General features: G+C 32.8%; 1 protein-coding gene across 6 annotated transcripts; it reads left to right on the forward strand.

Annotated features, from left to right (window-relative positions):
• Nucleotides 1–1,414: 1,414 nt before the first annotated feature.
• On the forward strand, nucleotides 1,415–9,008 carry LOC113739949 (nucleobase-ascorbate transporter 6). Of its 6 annotated transcripts, XM_072046124.1 has the most exons (17): nucleotides 1,415–1,673; nucleotides 1,995–2,070; nucleotides 2,162–2,305; nucleotides 2,968–3,065; nucleotides 3,162–3,335; nucleotides 3,788–3,888; nucleotides 4,263–4,338; nucleotides 4,514–4,573; nucleotides 4,661–4,845; nucleotides 5,229–5,261; nucleotides 5,765–5,861; nucleotides 6,717–6,803; nucleotides 7,742–7,800; nucleotides 7,894–7,985; nucleotides 8,070–8,147; nucleotides 8,243–8,403; nucleotides 8,553–9,008. In XM_072046124.1, exons 3-17 carry the CDS (start codon nucleotides 2,197–2,199, stop codon nucleotides 8,769–8,771), a joined length of 1,629 nt encoding a protein of 542 aa, XP_071902225.1. In that variant the 5' UTR covers nucleotides 1,415–1,673; nucleotides 1,995–2,070; nucleotides 2,162–2,196; the 3' UTR covers nucleotides 8,772–9,008. The 6 variants fall into 6 exon arrangements, with proteins under 6 accessions (XP_071902225.1, XP_071902227.1, XP_027123186.1 ...); XM_072046126.1 differs by lacking the exon at nucleotides 1,995–2,070 and having other exon boundaries at nucleotides 1,415–1,664; nucleotides 2,159–2,305; XM_027267385.2 differs by lacking the exon at nucleotides 1,995–2,070 and having other exon boundaries at nucleotides 1,416–1,673.
• Nucleotides 9,009–27,275: the final 18,267 nt, after the last annotated feature.

A 27,275-nucleotide genomic window follows, 5' to 3' on the forward strand; every position in this document is an offset into this window, starting at 1 on the left:
AGCATATTTCAAACCAAACAGAGTGTGAAGTACAAAATTTGAAAATTTTGACATCCTTGGATAACATATTATTAGACATTAATGATATGATATGAATAATTAATTTGGTAATAGTATCAACTTTGCTATCATGCAAGAGTAGTGATTGAATTCTTACGAGACAAAAGCATATGCTAAACTTTTATACCATTCTATAATCTTTACCACCAAATATATCAAAAAAGAAATGAAATTATTACTATCATATATCCAAAACACTCAACACTTCAATAGAAACTAAAATAAATGTTGTGTCTTCATTAAAAAAAAAAAATACTTTTTTTAATGAAATCTAGGTGCATCGCACTAATCCCTATTCAAGGGAGCCTTTCAGGCTTCAGCAGTGAAGTCTACATCCAGGAACTGTCGTTTCGGTGCCCAATTCCAACTTTTATGACCGCTACGGCGTCGTATATCTCGTACCAGCTCCGCAAGTAAAATAGAGTACATAAAATATGCCGCTGTAGCAGTTAATCTGTTCTAATCAATTAGCACATATATGTGTCAGAAGCTGCATATTGGTTGGATAGTGATTGCAGATGGGGAAACAAACAAATATTCTTAACATCAAATAAGACATTGAAAAATGTCGATTAAAGAGCTGAGGAGATTCCTCAAGTAATTTTGTTTCAAAAATTTTGCCTATACCAGACCAGATTGCACAGGTGATTATTTGAAATAATTACTGAAATACTTTTTGTGATATGATATATGTAAAAAAAAAAAGTGATTGAGAGAATAAAAAAATGTATTGAAAATTGTGTTTCTGATACAAATAAATAATTTTTAACCAAATACACTCGATAGTGCCACGTATGCATTAGCTAAGAAGTGATGACTCTTTTAAAAGATTCGTTGAGAGGTAAAATTTCCGTGCTTTGTTTGGACTGCATTTCTAATGAATGTTATCAGAAAAATAAAGCTATAAACACATTTCAAAAGAGCAAAATTGAAATAAAGACGTAACAGAAAATGTGTTCATAAAATCCTATTTTAAAAGAACTTTTTTGGGAAAAAAAGTAGGTTAAGAGTATATAATTTTTTTCTATTTTGTGCCCTGCATAATAAATATGAAAATAGAGAGGTGGCTCACTACAAATTCTTTTACCTATATTTATATAAAATTTGAAGATAAAATAACGCTTGCTTACATACTTATTATGTGCATAACCAATTTTTTTATTTTTTTTTTTGAAAAATTGCTTTTCAAATCAAAATGGAGCCATAGATTATTATTTTCTTTGGGCAGGAGGTGTGGGGCAGAGCTAAAGAGGGAGGACAAAACAAAACTGGTCCCAAATTCCTATCTTTTATGATTTTTTAATCTTTTATGACACATCTCAATACTCTTCTTTCTCTCGACTCCTTTTTCTTGCCTTTTGCAAAGCAAGGCAGATCCATTTTCTATACGCTGTACAAAGTAGCGGCATAAAGTTTTTTCTTTCTCATCCGCTTTTTCTCCTGCTCTCTCTCTCTCTTACCCTTTTGCTCTGACGAGCTTCTCTCTCTCTCTCTCTCTCTTCTTCCTGTGGGGTCTGTCATTGTTATATTGACTTTAAAGCACCTCCTCCTTTGATTAAGCTTGCTGCTTAGCCTACTACTGTTACCACTACTGAAACCAGCCTCAGGGACAGGTAGTTTCTGGGCTTTTATCCATTTTCTTGAATTAATTGTTTTGGGGTAGTAGAGTAGAGTATTTCTTTTCTTGCAATTATTGCTATAGTTTGTTAGTCTTTCTCTCTGCTTCACACACTCATTTCTCGCTCTGTCCTGCTGTTACCATTTCATTTTCTTGGCCGTCTTTTTGGGGGTTTTGCCTTTGCTCTTTTTCCCCATTTTTATTTTTCTTTTACAGTTTGGTATTAAAGTAAGGGGTGGAGTGGGGTGGTACCACATGTGAGTTGTTGCTTTTTGTACCAATCTTGTCACTTGTCTCAGTTATTGAGCTTTTTTAGGGTACTGTCCGAAATCTTCAGTCTCTTCTCTTCTTCATCAATCTTCAAGCTTTCTTCAGTCTTTTTGCCTTTCTGGGTACTCTCAAAATTTGAGTCTTTCTTCCTTCTTTTTTCTTCATCTTTTCATGGTTTTTTTTAACTGATTTCTGATCTGGGATTTTTTGCAGATTTGGAGTTTTTTCAGTACTGAAGTGAGAAAGTAATGGCAGGAGCTCCAGCTGCAGCACCGAAGGCAGATGTGCCACCACCACATCCACCCAAGGAGCAGCTTCCCGGTGTTTATTTCTGCATTACCAGTCCTCCTCCTTGGCGTGAGTGTTTAGTCTAATATCAAACAGCTTTTTCTTGCAATCTGCTGCTGGTATATTCTCTCTAGTTTTGATCGTAGACTTTGTTGATTGGGTTAGGTAGAAAAATTTGGTAGATTCTTTAAGCCTATTTGTAATATTCTTGTTGCGATATTACTGTTGTACTTTGGGTGCGCACTGGTACCTGTTTATTCAAGGTAGATATGCTTGCCGATTCTTCTGAACCCACCCACTTTCTTTTATTCTCTTAACTCAAGTTGTACTGTTCTGTATTTTTCTGACTTATTTTTTTGAAAGTCAGTTCTTTTATGAAGTAAAAATTGTAATTGAAACTTGAAAGACACTATATTCATGGGCACTTAACGATGGTGATAATTGCAAATTATCTGGGTCGTTTTTATGTTTGAAATTACTTCTTCTTGTTCATCTTCCTTTTTTTTTTGGTTTTTCCTTTTTTTTTTAAAAGACCATTTATAAGTTAGAATCTGCATAGACCATTTAACGAGTCACTGTTGTAGTTTCCAAATATTGGCTTCGGAGTGCCCTCTATTGGCTTCTTATGTTTGTGGCTAGTAATGAATATTTCACAAATTCAGCAATCATGCATGTGTTTGTTTGTTTTTGGATGGAGAATTTCCTTTGACATTTGATATATTGTGGTGCAGCTGAAGCTATACTTCTTGGGTTTCAACATTATTTAGTGATGCTTGGAACAACAGTTATTATTCCCACTGCTCTGGTTCCGCAAATGGGAGGAGGAAACGTGAGACTTCAGTGTGAAGAATTTATATTTTTCCCTACAGTTTGTGTAATCCAAAGGTGCGCTCTAGGTTTGAATGATATAATTGTCTTGCCTCAGGAGGAGAAAGCAAAGGTTATTCAGACTGTACTCTTTGTTGCTGGCTGGAACACACTATTGCAAACTACATTTGGTACAAGATTACCTGCTGTCATTGGAGGATCATATACTTTTGTTGCACCAACAATTTCCATTATCCTTTCTGGTCGATGGAGTGATCCAGATCCTGTATCGGTTGGTGATTTAATGCTCATCATATTGCACTTTTGTCTTTTCCGGTGGCATAGTAGGATTTTGTGGTCTAGTGAAAGCACAAATATGGTCCAATCAAATCTAGCGAGTTTTGCACGTCTACATTTTCCTTTTTCTTTTTTTTCTTTCTTTTTAAAAATCCTAAATTTGATTCACTGGGGCAAATAATTAATAACAAAATTTTTTTTTTAAAAGGAGAGTAGATCAAAACAAAGACCTGTGCTACCATGATTCCTCTGTTGACATAATTCGCATTGCAAGTGATGATCAATCACATAACCTTGTTCTTATGTATCATGTTTCCATACCAATTCAGTAATTTATTTGCATGTATATGTCATAATCAATTTCCTTTCACCTTATAAAAGATTTGGATGCTGCAATGATCTCCTTTGATATCTTATCTAATGCTTGTTTTGATTGCCCACATCCAGAGATTCAAAAAGGTAATGCGGGCCACTCAGGGTGCACTTATTGTAGCTTCAACACTTCAGATAGTTTTAGGCTTCAGTGGTCTCTGGCGCAATGTTGTTAGGTTGGTAATACATATCCTATATTGTGCATCTTATGTTTGCAATGCTGAGTTGGACTGAATACTTATTTCATTACTGGCTTGAAAAGATAGTATTTATTTGCAGAAGACCTCATGGGCTTGTAAATCTAATGTTTGACTTCTCCATTTGTTTTAAAACCAACCTGGTTTATATGCTCGATGCTCATTGGTATGATTAACAGCCGAGTTTCTGACTTCCTGACTAAGTTATTGCTTTCAGCTGTTTTATGCCAAGTCATGGAATTGTAGTTAGTGATACATTAATATGTCTGGTATAGGATGTTTTGATGAATCCTGTATGTATTTGGGTGTTAGGGTTGTTGTTTAACACTTCTGTTTTCTCTGTGTTTCATCAGGTTTCTGAGTCCACTTTCAGTTGTTCCTTTGGTCTCTCTTGTTGGTTTTGGGTTGTATGAGTTTGGCTTCCCTGGGGTATGTGAAAATCTGTACTGCCATAAAGATGGGCGGATTCCTTTTTCTTGTACTTCATAAGTATACGACTAAATCAGTCTGTAAATCTATCATTCTGAATATGTTTCCATGTGGTTTCTTGTATCCATTTCCATTCTTCGTTTCTACTGGATCTAAGTCCGTGCCTTGCTTTCAGGTCGCTAAATGTGTTGAAATTGGGCTGCCAATGCTGATCCTTTTAGTTCTCTTCTCCCAGGTAATAGATACTGATTGTTGCACATTGTTGCATCTATTCTATAGCTATACCTATCTAATTTGTGATTGCCTTTGCTGGTTATTGTAGTATTTGGGCGATCTGATTAAACCAGGGAAGAAAATATTTGATCGCTTTACTGTTGTATTCACGGTGGCAATTGTATGGATATATGCTCACCTACTAACAGTGGGTGGGGCCTACAATGGTAAGGCACCAAAAACCCAGACAAGCTGCCGGACTGATCGTGCTGGACTCATTGATGCTGCTCCATGGTAAGTTTAATAGTGCTGAAGAAGTCTGTCCTATCTGACTTGGAAGTTTTATTAGATGACTACAAGCATTACAAGTCTCTAGTTAGGATTAGTGATATTGTTTGGGTTAGGAAACCTGCTAATAGAGTAGCTCATACTTTGGCCCAGCAAGCCAGGTCCTCTGATACCCCAAAGCTTTGGTCAGCTATGCCTGATTGTATATCAGCACTTCTGTTGGATGAGTTCAATCATGAATGAAAGTATTTGATCGTTCTATCGAAAAAAGTGGTTAACTGTTCTACTGACTTATGAATTGGAGGTGCTTACATATAAACATGATCGAAGTGCTGATGATTTGCTTTTGGGACTTTTGCATGGATGTTTGAACCGTATGGCAACTTGAGCTATGCTTTGCCTAAACTACGTCAATTGCAGTGGTAGGTTTTGTAAAAACTTGACTACCATCACATCTTTTGTGCATTATAGCTTGACTGTTTAGAGATTAATCTTGCCATGATCTTATCTTCACCTTATGAATTTTGCTGATGGAAGCAAATGTCGCTTTGAATTTAGCAGTAACATATGTTTCATGAACTTTTATACATCAATGTAGGAAAGCCAAAAGAAAAAAGGCTAAATAGATGAAATCATTTTTCAGGTTTTTGTGGTTTCTGGTACCTTGATCATTCATAATGTGAGATTCCATTTTTATCTTAAATTATCATTGTCAGCTTACTGAACTTCAGGTGGACATGAATTGAGGCCAAAAAAATTCTTTGCAGCAGTCTAAGAAATGACTAAAGGCAATTAGATAAAGCCCTTTCATGTTTATCTCGAGTTATTTGGGGTATATTAGCTAAACTACTTGGTGAATTTTAGGATTTTGCTTTGTGTTGCCTGAGGACATGCAATCTCAAGTGTTATATTCATATCCCTGTAGGATAAGAGTTCCTTACCCTTTCCAATGGGGAGCGCCTTCATTTGATGCTGGGGAAGCCTTTGCAATGATGATGGCTTCATTTGTGGCTCTTGTAGAGGTATGTTTCAATAACGAAACTCTGAATTCCATGATTAGTGAGCTTTGACTGCATTTTTCTCTGTCAATATTTGATGTTGATTTTTTTAATGTTTAATGTTACCTTATCGAGTAAGTTGGAATTGGAGTACCTTGTTGTTAGTGTTGCCTTCCGCCTGCGGGTTTTGCTTAATCTGAAAGTGGTTAAGCAGGTTGTGTACAGGGGTCTGTCTGAGAATGTGATCATTCTGCTCGTGCTTAGTGTATATGAATCTAGTGTTTAGTTGCAAAAGTTCCTATAGCTATTGTGAGAGTGAAAAATCTACTGAATGAACTTGTGTTTCTCATTAAGTTTTGGTTTTTTAGTGGTTTTGGATTTTCCTTTTCATTTGCTGAAAGGTAAACACCATTTGAGCTTATAATTGTAAATTTTGTACCTTGGCAATCCCTCATTTTATTGCTATTGCGGGAATTCATTGTGCTATTATTTAGTCTCTCATATATTTTTTTTCAGTGTTTCTTGCTGCTGATTACATCTCCTCATGATGATATCTAGTTCTATTTTTAAAGTCTTCCCCCTTCCTATTATTGCTCTTCACCATACATATTTAAGTTAATTCATTTAACGGGGAAACTGGATGTTTGCCCTTTAATCTGGATATATAGTTAAAATTAGCTTCTGTAACTTCCTCAGCATGGTTAGTTGTACAAGTTTTTTTTTTTAAAAAAAAAGTATTACCCCAAAAAATGGCAAAATTCTCACATTAGCATGAAGTGTAATGATTTGTCCATGACCCTATCTCTGGAGCTAAATTTGCACAGCGCCCCTGAATTGAAACTCTTATATTTACCTTTTTTTTGCCTCATGATTCTGCAGTCTACTGGTGCATTTATTGCAGTATCTAGGTATGCGAGTGCAACGTATTTGCCACCATCCATTCTCAGCAGGGGTGTAGGTTGGCAGGTAAAGTAGCTACTTGATTTTCCTCTTATTTGCAATGTAAACCAGAAAATACAAATGGTTGTTTTTCTGTGAGCTTTTATCAATCATGATATCTGGGTGAGCTCTAATATGATCAAATTTATAAGTGCCTTTCCAAGCTGTGTTGGGTAGCCTGCTTAGTAAGAACTGCAATTGTGCAACTGCTCGTAGCTCAACCAAGTTACCCCTTGAAGAGAAAAAAAAAAAGAAAGCAAAAGATAATAAATATGAACGGAAGAAAGAAAGAGTGAAGCCTAGAATATGTAAAGTTTGACTTGGAAGTTTAGGATCTTCACACACAGCCCCATGTTGAAATTCCATGTTCATCAACTTTCTCGTAGCTTAGTGCCAGCAGTAGTTCAGATCACAACTGCAGAAGGCAGATAAGAAAATCTGTATAATTTTGTTGGACAAAACAAACTTCTGCAGTAGGTAATGAGATTTACTTGAGTGCTACTTAATTAGGCTGAAGGAAAGTTCATTGTATGACATTTTCTCCAGTTTTCTGAGATCTGTATTGTAAGCGTCCCGAAATGGTCTACATTGTGATTGTGTGTTACCATCTGAAACTATGACAAAAGCTGTATAGTGCATCTGAAATTTTTAAGACTTAAAAGAGGTATCAGAAAGCATGAAGCATCTTATGGATGTGCAATCTGGCAACACATGATTTTTTGCTGAAATTTTACGTCAGTACCTGGTGTCTCTGCCTTGCTGTCATTGTCTTGTGAGCTAAAAGGAGAAGAAAAAGGGATAAGAGAGAGATTACTCTTATTTTGATTTTTAAGAAAAACTCTTAGAAGTATGACAGCTGATCATGGTCATTTTCCTTCTCATTTAGATTTCCTTCTGGATGTCTAAATTGTTCTTTTTCAGGTTTAATATTCATTGTTTTGCCAACATGATTTCTTCAATTGCAGGGAATTGGCATCCTATTGTCTGGATTGTTTGGCACTGGAAATGGATCTTCTGTCTCTGTGTAAGCAGTGTTCATTTCTGATTAGTTGTCTGCAGCAATATTTGGTTTGAGCAAATTCCTTCTTGATGCAACTGGCTTATTTGGCTTATTCAGTGAGAATGCTGGCTTATTAGCATTGACTCGTGTTGGAAGTCGAAGGGTGGTTCAGATCTCTGCTGGATTCATGATTTTCTTTTCTATTTTAGGTGGATATATTTACATCTGAATTTGCAGTCTAGTTTGCCCCTTTTTGAATACATTTTTGTTACTAAATTAGAATGACTTTGCAGGAAAATTTGGAGCAGTCTTTGCTTCAATTCCAGCACCGATTTTTGCTGCTTTGTACTGCATTTTCTTTGCTTATGTGGGTATGTCTTTACTAACCCGGAAAGCTGGATTACATTGTTAAACTCTCATTGATAAATAAATTTGTCATTGGTTTTTGTTCACAATGTATTTCCAGGTGCGGGAGGTTTGAGTTTCCTTCAGTTCTGCAACCTGAACACCTTCCGAACCAAGTTCATACTAGGCTTCTCAATCTTCTTAGGCCTGTCTATTCCCCAGTACTTCAATGAGTACACAGCTATCCAAGGATATGGTCCAGTCCACGTCAACGGAAGATGGGTACATAGTTTACATTGTCTACTGAATGTCTTTAAAATCTTTTTTGAAATCCTTTTGTGCTTTTTTTTTTGTTGTGAAATGTTTGAAAAATTATAGTCAAAATGTGAGACTTACTAAGAAAGAAGTTATGCTTCTTGCCTACTCTGCAGTTTAATGACATAGTAAATGTCCCTTTCTCATCGGAAGCCTTTGTGGCGGGGCTGGTGGCTTATTTCCTGGATAACACACTCCACAAGAAGGATGGTCAGATACGGAAAGACAGAGGTAAGCACTTTTGGGACAAGTTCAAATCCTACAAAACAGACCAAAGAACGGATGAATTCTATGGACTTCCTTTCGGTATAAATAAATATTTCCCATCTGTGTGAGCTATGCATCGTCCTGTTGAAGATTTCATCCATGACTAAATCTTTGATCCCTCATTGGCTCTGTGAAGTGGCTGCTCTGCAACACAATTGGTCTTCAACTCGTGTATCTTTTTTACATGCTAAAGGAGTATAAATAGTCTAAAGCTTAAAGCATTTGCTTGTTAGTTTTCTTTCTGTAAATCTAATTTCATGACAGCATGGACTTGAAATATTGGTTAATCAGCTTTTCTGCTATCATCTTTTGGTTCCTCTTCCCCAGCTCTCAGTTTCTGGGTAGCATATTCTGATTGTTGAAGGCCTAAAATCTCGTACAGGAGAACCCTGTTCCTTGCATATGTAGCTTCGTTAGACATCATATCCTTGGATTATGTTTTTGTTGATCAGTTCTTGAACTGGTTTACGGCAGAACCCTAGATGGCTTAAGGATCCAGGATTCTCCAAACTTAATATAAGATTAGAAATCTATAAGACAGGATGCAGAGCCTGCACTCTAGGAGCTGGTTGCTCTGCTTTTACTCGTACAGCCGGAAATTGAACCAAAAGGGCGTTTTTCTCGTAAAAAAGGTTTTGAGAGTCCATACACGGGTAAAATGTTTTCAATGTACTCTTCTCTAGCCTTCCTGGCTTCTGGTTAGGAAAATTTTTTTTACACTCTTTATTTTTTTTAATATATAAGTGGGAGACTTCAAATCCGGAATTTTTCACTTAAAATATCTCTTCCTCGTAAGGGAATTGCCAAAATTGAAATTGAACTATTTGGAAGTTCTTGGATACTATGAGGGCCTGGCTTACCTGAAAAAATAGATTCTATGAGGATCCTTTTTGCTTTGAATATTGAAGTTGAAGTCTAAAAGAGCCTCTCCCATACCAACCACAGCCCTCTAGAGGAACCATGCATTGTGGTTATTGCTTTCTGTGAACTTTATTGGAGAGTAAAGTGTCCAAGATGCAACTTTTTTTCAATGGAAATTGATAAAGTAATGATGACAGAATTATGTAACTCGAGAAACAGGAAGGCATGGTGGCTGATCTTTGGTGGCAGATCCTCTTCTAAAATGTAGTGTTCTTTTCACTCTACTTTAGTAGTCTTGATTTTTGTTGCGTAGTTTAAAAAAATTTAGTCAATTTTATTGAAAAAGTAAATCTGATCTATTATTTTTTAAAAATATTCTTACATTAAATAACTAGTCAATGTATCTTTACATTAATTACAACAACAATATTGATGGAAAGTTGCACCATTCAATTCAAGACAATAAAACAAATCAATTAATGAATAAGGTAGGATACATCACTGATAACAAAGTACATAAATAAGGGCATTTTAGAGAAGTTAACATTTAATTATATTTTTTAACTCAAAGTGGATAATAGTTTGGGACGGATAAAAAAAGAGAGCAAGACTATCAAAATGGGACGGAGGAGGGATTAGTAAATTTGCTTGCTGTTGGAGATGCTTCTCAAATGATTAAACTCGTCCTTTTCCTCTGTGCACCTCCTTTTGATTTAGTTTGATAAGTAAATACAAGAAGTTGAAGGGTTTCCCTTCACTTTTCAGGCTTTTGAATGAAGTTTGGGGGAATAGTGAATTTCCACGGGCTCTTGATGGGCAACAATTTTTCAGGGCTATATTGAGGTTGGAAGAAGTGTGGTAGTACATAATTTGTAACAATTGGTTTATTTTTAAATAGGGATAATTGCATAAAGACTCGAAGGTTTCTAACAATTTCAATTAGTCTCGAAACCTAAAAAATCACACCTATTATTTAGCATGTTTTTTACAGAGCAGCAAAAAATAATGTGATGCCGGCCCAAGAACTAGAAGGATATACTAAACTACCCCTTGAATTTGAAGGAAAAGAAAGATAATTAATGAAAAAAAATAGCCTCTATTGCCATTTCCCCTTGCCTACTTCCACAATCTCGAGAGACTTTGTTATAAATCCAGAAGTATGATTTGCGTGGAACATCTCACATAAGTTGGGAGTTCCATTTTTTAGTGACAAAGCTGCTCATATTTTTTGGGTCTATACCACAAAATTCTCCCAACCCCTAAAGCCTTTCAACGAAAGCGATGAAGAAAGGATGAAAACATATGAGGTATTACGTTCTTTACTCGACATCTTCATTTACTTTTGATGTTTTGACTCGTTATCATACTTAGAATTTTTCACTTATTCTTCTATGAAAGAAGTAAGAAAATCTTAACCAGTTTTGACCGCCAAAACCAAAACACCAGATATTGAGTGAAAACAACAAATCGCCCACAAATTGAGACATCTCTAAACTTTCTTGACAAGAATATATTCTCCTCTTTAGTTGTTGCCTTGCAATGTTTAACACTTCCTTGAGATTTCCTCAGAGTCGAATACCACCAGCACATTGATTTGTGACCTGTCATTGTATGATTACCAATAGATTTTTGATCGCTAAGGTGGTCCTATAAGAACGTTAATGGCAAGGTTGTACGTTAGCACCTAACAAATACTTCTCCTACCCCACTTTGATACATGAAAAAAGAGAAGCAAATCAATTCTGCCCACTTGTTTGTTTTACCACTTACTAGTTTAATATGGATTAGTTGCACTAAATCCGCCTTATGTTTTGTACACTCGGATTTGTTTACTATCAAGTAAAGGGTTATTTTTTATGTACATGTACACAGTTTAGCATTCAAATTCAAAATAAGATGATGTCGCGTGCATTTGCAGTCGTCTGCGCGTACACTGACGAAATAGTGAAGATTAATCCTCGAGTAAAGTTAGGATTACTTGCACTAAATCCCCTTATGTTTGATGCAGTTTTTAAAAATGTTTTATACTTGTCTAGCCCCCATCTATTGGGTTAATTTACCATTTGACGGCTTGAATTTGTGGAGAGTCTCAAACTTGCCCATGAGTTAAATATGTTGAAATTTGGACTGTTCATGGCCACTAATATAACCAACCAACTTCATTGTGCAAAAGCACATTTTCAATTCATTTTCTTAGCAGTTGCTCCAAATGCCTCTCTCTGTCTCTCTGAATGTGTATTAACTTCAGCAGTTGATATATTTTGCACCTTTTTTTTTTAAAATTCATATTCCAATTCCCAAAATTTTCTGCTTGAAAGAAAAACTCATGTTTCAAATTAATCTCGATGAATTTTTTACATCTGCTTCCTCTTCTCCAAGTGATATACAAAAATAATCTTTCCCTTTGCCAAGTAGATTTGGACGACAAGTGATTTTTTTTTAATTTAATTTAATTTATTTTTTTTAAGCCCACCAAACGGGGAGCATGCAGTTTGTCCCCGCTATAGTTTCATGGCCTTTCTTTCTTAGAAAAGGTATTACTGTCTTAACTCTTGCTTACTAATGTCAATTGGCTGTCAAATGTCTTATTCTTTATAAGTCGTTAGCATTAAGGAATACCACTTAGTCTTTGGGCTGATAATTCAATGCTAACGACTTATAAAGAATAAGACAGTTGATAGTCAAATGACATCAGTAAGCAAAAATTAGACAGTAATAACTATATATATATATATATATATTATATAATTAATCTTCTATACATTGACAGTGTATACACTTTCATCATTGAATATATGACATATAATCCGAATTTGAATTTGAAACTTAAATTTTGTATATGTGTTTTGCATCAAACGGTGATAATATATATACTATCAGTACATATAAGATTTATTCATATATATATATATATATATATATGTATATGTATATGTATGTGTGTGCGCGCGCGGCGGGGGAAGCGGGCTATGTTCAATTTTAATCATGAGGTTGAGGTTGGTCCTTTTTCTACGCTGACCTCACCTCTCCCTTTTTGCATGGAATAAATGTTTCAACCAAAAAAGTTGATATAGGAGATGAAACTGAAATTTTTCTTGACTATAAAATGTCTTTGGGCAAAATAAATACACCACCTAATTTCTCAAGCAATATTAAATGGCATATTTTTCGGCCCTCGCCATCATCCAAACTTGAAGCAAATGTTTTGGATGGGCCAGACAACACGTAATTACTATATCAATTAAGTTTGAATACGAAGCTACCAACCAACCAATAGACATGGTTGCGTAAAATATACTTTTCACATTAGTCAAAGAACTGAATTCTCTATGGAATCCATTGGAGTAAGGGTACGAGTTGTAGCAGCCGCAAAGTATGTCCCTTATTAAATCTAAATCAAGACTTCTAAAAATTGTAAGGGATTTTGGTGGTGGGCTAAATATAATTATTGGGAAATTATCTTCAAAAATATGATGTCAAATATATGGACCAATATTTTCTATAGCACCCTAGTGCATATACTAGTGGATTTGTCTATATAACAATTAGTCTAATCTCAATTTAAATTTCAAAATTTTGCATATCTAAGCATGCATTCGAAACTATATATGTACTTTCAGTATAAGAAAGACTAATTTCAAATATATGATGTCACTATATCGAACAAGAAAATCTTTATGTTTTATTCCTTTATCACATACTCCCTTTGTACCAAAATTGAGCATTGCAGTTTTGACTCGACACGGGCAGTAAGACATGGGAAATTAGTAATAATAGTTTATGAAGTTAATTAGAAATATGTGGGGCCTACTGTATCAGTTAATTTAGATTTAAATGGATGGTGGTGAATTTGATATTCCCATTTAGGGATGTGAAATATTTTGATGCAGACTACTCAAGCAAATATGTTCCTCATGTTGGAATAGAGAGTATTATATACACCCCTCCATAACTATATTTTCACCACTCAAATTTACAGTTAAAAATCTTCTAAACCGTGAAAAATTAATTATGTTACGTTGAATTTTTCATTCCAACTCAAGAAAGTTTTCTAAACAAACTCTATGAGAGAAAGTTTCTACTATTGCAAATCAATAGTTGTGATTGTACATGTTTCAAGAAAGAACAAAATTTTGCAGCTTATGTCCAATCATATACAATAACCATTCAGACACACGATGGATGGATAAGGATCCTGCGCTTCTGCAGTTGTAACTAGCAACTGCACTATGAATTTAGCTCCTCTCTGCTGGATTTTCTCTCCATTTCTCGCAATGCACGTATGAATGCATGACATGTATTTTCGCTTATTAAAAGAGACGTGATTATTTTAAGTTTAGCTAATTCTAACCCTTGTTGATAAATGAAAACACGTGAGTGACATACATCCAAACGTGCACCACGTAAAATAGAGAGATAATCCACTGGAGAGGAGCCAGGTCAACTGCACCGTGCCTTGTTCCGTGTAAGAAAAATTTCAGGCAAAGTCTACATCATAGCAACTCTTTCTCCCATGCCATAACGCTCTAATTAATACAATGCGAGTCAGAAGAAATATGAACCTAGCACTTATTATGAAGGGAGAATGCATCCAAAAATCAAATCTGGTGTCCAAAAATCAAATTTGGTGGATCTGAGTAGATAGCTGTTTTTCTCCATATTAAATGATGACCGACCCAAAGGGGTGGTTGCTCATTACATTCTTTGAGATTGTGATGTCTCTTCACTCTATTGGCCAACATTTACGTTGGAAAGTTATGCATCAAGAGAATGCATTTTGTTCATTATTGCTGTTTCTCTGCTGTTGGTTTGCTGATAAGAGCCAAAATCATATGGCTAGTGGTCTACAGAATTGGACTTTTCATAAACTAAGATTACGTCATGCAGAATTAATTCTCATTTTTTTTATTTGATAGAATTAATTCTCTTATTTAGACAGTCAGCCTGAATTTCAGAATTACTGAAAAGGTTAAAGGTTAATCTCATTTTTACTAGATCCATTAGTGCTTGTGCAGACGTGTAATTTTCTTTGTCTAGCCTGTTTGAACAATATGTAGTACAGGCACATAATTGGAGGTGTCCGGGGGCGGATCGACCTTTGTCTAACCAGACATTCTTGTAGGCTATGTGATTTTATAATAATTTTTTTTTTATTTTTGTAGGCTATGTTGAAGAAACTGGAACAATAATTTTTTTGTAAAAATTACATGTGATTTTTTATTTATAATAATTTTTATAAATACTTAATTGTCACAAAAACCCACAAATCATGCCATATAAGTTGAACCTAAAATTATTACTCCCCTTGAACAATGGTCCTAGCTCTGCCACTAGAGGTGTCAATGAGTTATTTTTTCAAATTCAGATCTAACTACATGGAAGTTATTTTTTCTAGTTATATGTACTATTTAGGAAATGATTTGTTTGTTAGTTTGTAGTATTATTATAGGGATAATATTATTATGATTTGTTTGATGTTTCTGATAATATCACATAGCTGCCCTCTAATTTCAAAAATTATACTAACTTCCCTTATATTATTGTTTGGGTGAAAAAAATCTTTAAAAAGACACAAATTTCATATGAAAATCTTACATCAGACTTCCTGTTGAAAAGGAAAATAAAATTCTCTTACATTCTTTTCTCTACCTCCAAAAATACCAACATTGCCTTTTTTTTTTTTTACTTCCATAACCACCGTGAAGTCCATATTTATTACCCTTCCCATGGGTTGCCAACCAAAAGGAAAAAAAAGGAGAAGTATTAGGAAACTCTCAAATAGTCTCTTATTTCTACTGCTAGAGGTATGCCACCATTATGTCATTAGTTAAAATCTTAGAAGGAAAAACATTGTTGGAGGTAATTAAGATCTAATAAAACTGTACTAGCCATGTTTACATGCTCTAAATCGGATATGTAGCATCTCTCATTTACAGAATATCAATCTTCTTCAAAGTTATTGTTAATCATTAGAAGTTGATGAATTTGGGTCCGTTACATTGTCCTTTCTTGGGTTATTCCTACCTCAACTGTCGACTTGCTCAATTGGGAAATGGCTTTCTTACAGTAATTTTGGAACCATAAGAAGAAAAGAAACACTTGAACCATAGTGTAATTTTAAGAAATTGAAGGGATGTATCAACAATTAGAAAAGTTTAAGGTGAGATGAGTTTAATTTTCCTAATAAAATAGTTAAAACGGATACTTGATCTTCTGATGAAACAAATACTCTTAAATTCTAAGAACTTATCTTCAAAAAAATTCATTAGTTTCTTTTACCATTACTCAAAGGACCTCGTTACGTTTACCTACGGTATGAATATTCTGACCAACTTGTTAGGATTTATAGCTAATAAATGCTTTGATTATTTCAATTTTTTAGAAAAGAAGTTTAGAATTTCCTTTTCTAAAAAGAAATATTGTCATTTTATTCTTTTTATGTAATTTTATTTGTTCAATTTTTCAGAATGTAAATCTAATTATTCTCTTGCTAAAATACTTCTATTATTGTTTTACAAGGCTCTAGGAATGAAAGGATATCATAACTCTTTTCTAAGACCATTTTTATTCTTCTTTACTTTAAAACAAAAAAGCACCAAAACTTTTCCTTAATGTGGTTCAAACTTTTCTAAATTCTCATTTAGCCTACCACCGTGCTTCTCTTTGAAATCACATAGATGTGCTTGCCAATAAAATAGTACATGGCTCACTTGCTATTTTAATAGGGTAAATAGATCAAATGGCCAATCAATCACTTTTAAGTGTAGTAGGTCAATTGACAAAAAATTGGTATAGAAAACTTGATAAGATTTTATTAAAGTTTGATGACATTTGGTGCACATTACCTCAAGATCTAAACTGACTATTGGTTAAGAACTTATGTGTGAAAGTTTGGTCATTGACTACGTTTCAGGTGATTGGTTAATGATCATTTATATTTTGAAAAAAAACCCATTTCCAAAAATACTTAGTGGAAAGTACAATTATAAGATCTTGTAAGTGTTTATTAAATTCTAATTAACATAGAGTTGAACGGCAATTGGCTTTGAATTGAAAACATTGTGGCAATTGTTTGTGCAACTTTACAAAAGTAATTAACAAAATGGCTCATAAATATTCTTTGGGGTTGTTTGTATAAGCTACATTTCCCTTCTTTGATCCTCAATATTCTAGCTAGATAATTAATTTGAAATGCTTAGAGTTTAGGAAAACGTAGTGTACTACCTAGTGAGGGTAACTCTTGTCTAAAAAAAAAAAAAACAAAAACTCTTGATTAATTATTTTGTAGACAATGAGAATTTCAATTTATGTGTGAGCTAAATGGATTCTTGGTTTTTACATTATAGTGAAATCTACTTCTATAAGATTTCCAATTACGAAATTGGATACTTTAGAAAGCTTTGTGATTTATATGCTATGTGAAGATATTGATATTGAATTAAATGTGTAGTGTAGTAACGTACGACTACTTGACAAGAGAAATATCACTTGCCTTATCTCTCTAATTTAATTTTTAAAGGAATTGCTTCTAAATCTTTTTTTTAATATAGAAACTCTAGAGGAATTAAGATATGTATCTGTTATGATATTTATAATTATCCCACGGGGTCTCACTGTATCAACTATGCTTGTTAGTCTAGAATTGATATCGTTTTTTTTTTAATGGGATTATCACATATTTTTTATTCGAAAAAATTGTTATAATGTAATTTTTGTGTTGACCAATGCCAAATACTTGGGAAGGGTTGGGAAATTTTGAAAAAATAAGTGACACAATCTCCCTCCCCCTCCTTCCCAAAAATACATATAAATTTCGAATTCAAAATACTATAACTAGACAAATGATTCATTGCACTTAAAAAAACACATAAGACAAAGTCATCAAAAATCATAAGTGATTATATTTTTTTTTGCAAAAAAATTATCTTAGAATTCAAAGCAAATTAAGTTCGATCCAATATTAAGTAAGATAATATAGCAAAAAATTACACATATACATCCCGTCAAAGTTGGATATTAAGAAAAATAATGAAGTAGGATTAGAGATAGCTCATACAAAAATAAAGAAAAAGAATAATAATAATTGTTTAAATAATTAATACCTAAAAACAATAGAAGACTATCTAAAGGAAAACCAATAATAAATCTTGCCTTAGAGTAATGGATTCTGGAGATCACAGAAACAAAAGTGTTTGATATAATAGCATTTTAAATTGTGTTTATTACAATAACAATTTAACTTTTTATGTTGATTAGTTTTTTCCTTTTGTAATCTATTTCCTTTATGTTGATTAGTTTTTTCCTTTTGTAATCTATTTCTATTTAAATTCGTAGTTTAACTGATATAGGGTTCACAAATTAGAATAAATAATTAACTAAGAAAGGGGTGGGGGAGGGGCAAAATAAGTAAAACCTAGTTAAGCTCTTATTAAATTGAAAAAAAAAAAAACCAAAACTAGGCTGCCCCTCCTTGTGCCTTTCTACGTCCCGAGCAATGAAAATAAGGCCTCAGAGTGGGATTCAACACTGTTATGGAAAGTTTTCTTCACTTAACTAACTATAGCCCTAGTCGATTTATATAAGAACAACTAAAAAAACACACTAGAACAACCACGTATAAGATTGAAAAACTTTTCAATGCTTGAATCAAACTGGACTCACTAAGGTTTATTCGAATTTGGTTCGTTAACTAGTCAAAATAATATTTTGCATTCGATAAACTTTCAAATTCGACTTTTCGTCGTTCGAGCTCTAAGTTGAAGAAGCAAATAAGTTAAGATTGAATAAAATTTCAAACTGTCAAAATAATCAAACAAATTTGAACATAAAAATGTTCGATTTGTTTACACTCATTGACACCCCTACACACGTACAAATCGCACAAATACATGCAAAGTAGACACTAAAAAACATCGAGATCTGCAATCAAGGCACACACCGGGAAATTTATTACATTCTAGAAAGATGCTTCCAAAAGCTTCTAACAGAGTATCTACTCATGGTCATGACCTGGAGTTGACCACGTGATATCAACGTTGTAGACGACTAAAAACTTGAGTAAGAAGAGTATAATGACATGAACAACCTTTGAATTCATGATTTCAAAGAAGTTGGTCAATGGATTAAACACGATATATATATATATTCTGTGCTATATTATTACAGTGTAACACAGACGTTAGATGGTATTATGATTTGAGACATATCAGGTGTTACTATATAAGTGATATAATCCTTTAGCTTTGCAATGTATGTAATTATATGGTTAGTGCATTCTGCATTTTTCTCGGTTAAAATTTAACAACTTCTTCCGTGCATGAGCTAAAAAGTTTGAAACCTTTAGCTATATTTCTGAACAGACCAAAAAGGAGGAAAAAAAAAGTATTTAAAAAGGTCGGAACACTATAAGATTTTTCTTCTTTGGTCAATAATATCGTAATCTTTTATTTTAGATTAGGTTGACAGATTGTGTGACAAAAATTACATGAGAGATGGACCACCACGACTTGTCACTCGTCTTATATGAGGACAGAATCCTTCCAGATAAATGGATAATTGAGCCCAGCAGTCCATTGATTTTCTTGTTTCCATTTTTCCATTTCTATCGACCTGTACAAACCGTTTGTTTTCGAAGTCTAACCACCATCACCCCCACCCCCACTCTTGTTATGTGCATTGCTATAGTATCATCAATAATGGCTTGCATAAAGCAGTCCTAATAATGCTTTGTCAAACCAAAGTTCATTGTATAGGGCATACATTGCATAATCATTGTGTTTTTGTTTGATTCAGATAGAAACAAATGATGGTGTCACAAAATAATTTTTCCATTTTTGGGTGCCCCAAATATTTAATGGTAATTACCTTGATAATCTCTTGACATTCTCTGAATATGGAGACCTATTCTCATTCTATACGTATTGATAACGTTACTTGGAATATTAATTTACATTATACTTGAAAGGAAAAATGCAGTCAAGAACTTACATGGAAAGGGAAACTAGCTCTAATATTTAAAAGGGTTAAGCACAAAAACTCCCCCTAAGGTTTAATCGATTTTGCACTTTATCCCTTAACGTTATTTTGTTCTCACTTTACTCCCTAAACTGTTAGTCAGCTCCCAATATTAAAAAGAAATTAATACCCTTAAGGGTTAATTACGATAAATCCTCTCAAGGCATAGCACAATCCACACTTACTTTTCAATATTATTTCATCTTAATTTGTTTGTTTGTCTTCAAAACTATTAGTCAACTCCAATAATTTGTACCACTCAAGACAAATAATGTTTAAAAAAATCAATATCCCTAACATAATAATGAAAATTATATATATATATATATTAATGGATATAAATCCTGTTAAATTTTATCTCCAAAATTATATAGTTCTTAAGATAGAAGAAAATATCTTGCTCATCTCACATGATAAGGGGAAAAATAATTAATACAAAATTAAACTCTGAAAATATTATTATATTTTCAAAATTATATAGTTTTCAAAATTATATTTTCAAATATAGTATTATATTTCAAAACTATGAAAATATTATATCTCCAAAATTATTTAGTTTTTAAGATAGAGGAAAATATCTTGCTCATCTCTCATGATAAGGGGAAAAATAATTAATACAAAATTAAACTATGAAAATATTATTAAAGGTCTATAAGTTGGGTTTGTTTGGATTAAAGTTTATTTGAAAATTTTTTTAGAAAAATAGCACTATTTACAATTTGATGTTTGTGAGATAAAAAGGTGGACTAAGAAAAATTAAAAAGATGATTGGAAAACTTGCTTATAATGCAACAAATTTTTCTTTTTAGAAAAATTTAGCAATCCAAATATATTTTAATAACATCTAAGCATGATAAATTAAAAGAGCAATCTTGAAAATTTTGAAACCCAAACCAATTATATTTCTCTTTTTTTAGTATTATCAACAAAAAAAATTTATACTTCCATGTAAAGAGAATGTCTGGCTATAAAAGAAAAGCTTAGCCATATGCATATTCTCTGTCATATATTTGGATCATTTTTGGACTTTTAAAAGTATTTTCACATTTTAATTTTTTAATAATAATTTTTGTTTGTTTTATCCCATTATTAATTCAAATTAGCAAGATAATCTTCTCAATCCAAATATATATATATATATATATATATATATATATATATATATATATATAATTATGGAATGAAATTTAACTAGCACCATCTATATAATTTTTTTTAATTATTATGTTAGGGATATTAATTTTTTAGATATTATTTGTCCTCAGTGTTACCAAATATTGGAGGAGATAAAGCGCAAAATAAACTATATCTTGAGGAGATTTACCAAAATTAATTCTTAGTGGTATAAATATCTCTTTGACATTACCATTACACAAAGTTGAAGTTGACTAACGGTTTAGAAGATAAAGTCAGAAAAGGAAAAGGTAACGTTAGGGATAAAGTGCAAAATGACCATACCTTAGGGGTAATTTTTGTGATTAAATACACAAAATTGAGAGGAAGTCACAAGAGGAAGTCACAGGACTTAACCCCATATGGGATTTATCACAAAAAAAGTCAATTATTGCACAGCCAATTGTATCCCAAATATGATCAGTTCAATTCCGGTCTCAATTATTATATAAATAGAATATTTTTTTGAACTCTATTTGTCTGTAGCAAGATTTCTAGTACTAGAAAGAGCAAAGATCAGAAAAAACTTGAGCTATTAGGTTCTAGAATATTGGTCCCAAATAAAAAAGAGATAGAGACCATGCACTGTAGTTCGAGGAAGCATCCCTTTTTTTATTACCACCCCAGTTGTTGACAGCAAGGTATTCAGGAGGGCTGGAGATTGCGGGGATAGTTCTATTCCAACATCATTGTACGGTTCATTACATGGAAGAAAAGGAGAGAAAATAAAAGACATGGGGCGGAATATTTCTCTTATTTGGGAGTTTCTTGGTTCCAGACCAAGAGAATAATCAAGCAGCAATTAAAATCTTCTTCTCAAAATAAATTTAATTAAAACATAGAGAAGAATAGCCTTAATAATACATAAAGGGTACAAAAATTTAGTACCATTCAAAAATTATGCAATAGGATGAAATGCAGACTAGATAGTACTCTCTAAGAAACTCGTGCTACTTGGAAGTGCAGAGTCTATATTGTGGAAATATATGTTCAAGAACTGTGTGACAAAAGGCAAAATACGTGAAAAACCAATAACAAAATCAACATAAAGAATGTTGCATGTAAGAATTAAAAGTTGAAAGCATAAATTCATATTAAATGATTTAATTTATCTTCAAAAATTTTATCTATAGCTAACGTCCAAACTTGCTTGTGCTTGAAACTCCTCAGCTTTTTCTATTTTACTAAAAGAGTAGGCAAATATTTTTACGTAATTTTGATTTTGCTTATGGAAAATAATCCTTGAAAATCAGTGATTGTTTATGGTAATATCATAGATAAAGACTATTTACAAAAAAAAAAATACAAAAAGGGCAAAAAAAAAACAGTTTTAGTACTTTCAAACTGCTTTACGAAAAAGTATTTCTTTAATTATAGAACATTATAGGACATGCTCATCCAAACCTTTTTATGGTACATCCATGAACTCCTAAGTTGTAGTTGACATTGTATTCTTAACTATTTATGGCAGGAGAGAAATAATTATAGAAATGTCTTGGTTAAGGATGGGATTTAAGACGTGAGGAGAGGGAAAGAAGCAAATTTAATGGGTGCTTCTTATATTAGAATGTAATGGAGTTAATAGAGAAGTTAGTATGTAATGGGTGTCTAGCCCATCTCCTGACCAAAAAAATAAACCTTATAGGATGTAGTTATGCTAAATTTGTTATTGGATTAAATATCAAAAAGTAACTTGTGATTTGTTGAATGTTCAACTTAACTCTCTATGGTTCAAAAATCTACATCCTAACCCGTCGTGGTTTTAGCTGAATTAAAATTTGGACAGAAACCGTCTAAACTAATGGTTGCACACGAAATGTCAGAATTGCCCTTTATAAGTAATGGGATTGAATACCAAAAAACCCCCTGTGATTTGTCGAATATTCACCTTAACTCCTTATGATTCAAAAATCTACATTCTAACCTCTCATGGATTTAACTAAATTGAATTTATTGAATTAGCCTTCTCTTAATCCATTCAAACATTCTACCATAGCTATTTCTATTGCTAGAAGAATGTAGTTGTTAAATGACTCATTGAAATTATTTATAATAAGGGGTCGGAGTGTAGGTTTTTGAACCATAAAGAGTTAAGAACATGGTTGTTAAAGGACTTATTGAAATTGTATACTAAGAGGGGCTAGAATGTAGGTTTTTGAAGTTGTTAAAGGATTTATTAAAATTATTTACCATGAAAGACTAGAATGTAGGTTTTTGAACCGTAGAGAGTTAAGAATGTAGTTGTTAAAAGACTTGTTGAAATTGTTTGCTATGAGGGGCTAAAATGTAGGTTTCTGAATCATAGGAAGTTAAGTTGAACGTTCATCAAACTACAAGGGGCTTTTTGAAATTTAATCCTATCATTTATAAAGGACAATTCTGACATTTCACATGCAACTGTTAGTTTAGACGGTTCCTGTCTAAGTTTCAATTTAATTAAAATCATGAGATACTAGAATGTAGGTTTCTGAACGATGGGGAGTTAAGTTGATCATTCGGTAAACTAGAATGGATTTTTTAGTATTTAACCCAATATTATTTAATAGATCTAGATCTATGTCTAGACTATATCAATCTAAATCTTATCTAGATCCACAATTTTCTTACACAGTAAATAATATCATTTATTTTGAAATGTACTTTGAACCGATTATAGTAACTAGTAAATCTATCAATTCTAACAAATATAATATTGGACCTTTTAATGGGATGTCACGTGAATTGAACAAAATTAACCAAAATTATAACTATTTTATATCAGATGACAAATCCAAAAACTAATAATTTTGAAATAATTAATCCTAACTTATCCGACCTCATTCCGTTCATGAACATCTAATGTTTATCATCGAATTAATGTATTCGTTCCAATATAGCTTGTTCTTTCCTCCAAAACTTGAATTGCGTAATCAAAAAAGAAAAATTTTCAAATCCTTTGTTTCCAAAAAATAGTTTTTATATTGTCTTTTTTTTTTCCGCATTCAAACATCTAATCTTCATCTTACAAATTGTCCCACAATTAGATAATTTTTTACCTTATATAGAGCAGGCACAAGGCATTGATAAACCCAAAAAAAAAAAAAGAAGAAGAAGAAGAAGAAAAAGAATTAAAATATTCTTCTTTATTTTTTTTATTTGTTCCATGTTTAGGAAACAAACAGGATACAACTCAGAACTCAAAACTCTTCAAAACACAAAAAGAAAAAAGAAAATCGTAAACAACATCATTTTCCAGTGCACTGCTGCACAAACTATTCCTGAATACGACTCATCTATGTGTTTCTATGACTAAAATTCAAAAAAAAAAAATAAATAAAGCTGTCAAAGACAAAAAAAAAACAACTGTGTCCATTTTATTTTGTTGCTTTTTAGCCTGAGGAAGCAAAAAAAAAAAGTGTGCTGCTCCTTTTAAAATTGTCCCAATGCCACAAAGGTGAATGAGTGCCCTAGCTTTCACACGCGACAGCCACTTATTGCGCTTTGTTTTCGTGTATGTTTTGTGCGTTGCATGCTTCGCTTTGCTTTGGGTGCGTGTGTCTTTGTTTTGGGACCCTTTGAATAACCCTAAATCTATCATTCCATGTCATCTTTCCACAGAATTTCACGCCCCGTGAGGCGTGGGGGTATTAACTGTCCTGCCACAATAGTGAAATTATTTCGTGTCTCGTTTAGGTTTTTTTTGTGTTGTGTTCCTGTGTCATGTCAAGAATTGCCACATCATACAAATTAAAGTTAAAATTAATCTTTTTACACGGATTATCAACATATTTCTAGTTTAAGTTTGAATTTTTTTTTTTATTTTTTGACATGTAGCATATGAAGTTATGAATGATAAAAAAAAATTTAGTAGATTTTTTTTTTAAGTAAGAACTAGATTCGTGACTTCATAAATATTTTAAATGTGTGTATACTTATTTCTCACAGCCAAAGTTGGGTATTAGAGATATTAGTTAGGTAACTATGAATTGTTGCTAGTTCAATTTTCAAGTTCTTTTCTGCGTCCTTTCTCATTAGAATCTTTGTATAACTTGACATGGTGAATTTTAATGTACAAGATAAATTTTTTAATGTACAAAATAATTTCTTAGAGGGAAAAAGCAAAACTGGTTTTAGGGGAAGAGGGTTAGATGATGGATGACAAATCTTCCAATTTGATTACCACAATTTATTTATTCATTTCAAAAAATTATAAATAAAAAAAAACTCACACAAAGTTGGAAACTTAGGCAATCACTTTTGGTTAAAGCTACATCTAGTCTTCAACTAGGAGGGCTAAGAAATGTATGTTTGATTCCACCACTAATACCAAACCAAGATTTTGATTTGTGTTGTTTCCATCACTAAAAGCGATTGTTGATTTTACAAAATGGGTAACCAAGACAATTACTTTTTGATTTTAGTTGTGGTAATTAGTATTTATGCCATAGTTAGTATTTAGATATAAACACCTTCAGACAAAAAAACTATAGGACATGATGTTATGTACTATTGAGAAACTCTTTGTTTTAGTTTTTTTTGGGGGGGGGGGGGGTTTGGTAAGGCATGACAAATGTCTGTTTCATGGTCCCTTTTGAGTGGAGAATGGTGTCCTACACTCAATTTGAAAGGCAAGCAATTGAAATGCAAATCACATGATGAACGGAAATGAAGAAAAAGCATTAGCTCATGCAATGCGTTACCTAAAGAAGCAGATGAGTTTCACTGCAAAATTGACCAAGAAATTAGAAAAATAAAAGCACAAAGTGGATTGGAATTAGAAGCTACATCAGAATAAAAGCTAGGCATTGGGAGCTGATATTCACTAGAAAGTTGTAGTGATTTCTTGTTCACTTGCCACCAATGTTTATAGGATTTCTGCTTGACTTTCAACACATAAAAATGGATTACAATCTATTTGGAGTGCAAATTTTTTTTTTTTTTTTTGGGGAAAGTTTGTGTCTGACATGTTTCCAATCATTTCTTTTCTCTTTTCACCTTTTTTTTTTATTGTGATTAAAGATTAACAATCACAGTAAATTGATGCATATATTATTTTCTTAGATAGATATTCTTATATTTAGTGACACTGTATACATCAACTCTTTGGGTTGCAAAGTAAAAAAAAAAAAAAAAGGGTTAGATATTAAGGCACTAATAATAATATAAAAAATTGAACTAAGTTCTTGACTTTCCTCTTTTCTCTCGTAAAATTTAAAATCTCCATTCATCGGGATCAAAAGAAAAGGCATATTATGTTAAAAAAATATATCTTTATTACTTTCTAAGGGTGATTTTCAACCATCTTCTTATCTTTTCATTTACTTCTTTATCTAATTAAAGATTAACAATCCAAATCAATTGAATCAAAAAAAATCCTAAAAATTTGATCTATACTATATATGTTATTTCCCTAGATGTACACGTCATAGGCTGCAATCAAACCTGACCGTTAAATATGAAGCTAGAGAACCAACACGTAAGAAAACATTAACCAATTTAATTAGTCCGTTGATAGTTAGTGGCCTAGGAACAATAAAGTTTCCAAAGTCCAAAAAAAACTATTCACATTGTTAAGAATGATGTATTACGTAGGCATGTAATGTCCAGTTCTATGCGGAGAATTATGACATACATATTCCCAAGAAACAATTGCACAACAGCTGGAGAATTAAAGTTTGTAACGTATCATCAGAAGAAGAAAGGCAAAAAAAATCTCACAAAGATATACACAAAAAAAAAAACCGGGAGAAGCCCTACTCCGGTGACTGAAATTGAGGCCGTAGAATTTAGAGGTTTTGAATTCAGATTCTCCTTTCTTCTTTCTGCTTTTTAAATTCTACCCTTTTCCTATATGATCACTTGATTAATATTTTTACCAACTAATTTAGATTTTGAGGACACTTTGATGTTTAATTTTACCATTTGAATCATTGCGATTATAATATATGATTTACAAGAGTCTCATTTAATAAATAATTGTGTCAAAATAATGTCAACAACATCTTCATAAAGGTCACATACGAACAGATAAAGAAACAAAAAAAAAAAAAAAGGCAAAGGAAAAGATCTGCTACAGTGGTAATAGCAAAAGGTGAAAAAAAGAAAAATCTGCTGTGCTCCGACATTCTCTGTCAACTGAAACCAAAACCACTCACTGCCCTCACCCCATCACTTTCAGAAATTATCCCTGTAAAAGTAAACCCCACATACCATGTTGTTTCATTCTGTTACATGACAATTTCCACAGTCCTGTTTCACTGAGCAACCCCAAACACACAGAGAGAGAAAACACCACCCCCCCCCCCCCCTTCTCTCCAAAAAAAAAAACTTTATCTTTGTCACTTGGGAATCCTAAATAAGCATAACTACTTTGTAGTGTAACAGACCTTGTGAATACTTTTCAGATTTATTTTGTCAGTAGAGAGGATAAACAACTCACCAATACTGTACAAGGTCCAATGTTGCTTTTTTTTTTTCTCCCTTTTTTTACTTTATCCTTTTAATTGAATCCTCAAACCACCTATGAACATGGAGTAAATTTTTTG

The sequence above is a fragment of the Coffea arabica genome, chromosome 4c (assembly GCF_036785885.1).
Source record: "Coffea arabica cultivar ET-39 chromosome 4c, Coffea Arabica ET-39 HiFi, whole genome shotgun sequence".
NCBI classification, from domain to species: Eukaryota; Viridiplantae; Streptophyta; class Magnoliopsida; order Gentianales; family Rubiaceae; genus Coffea; species Coffea arabica.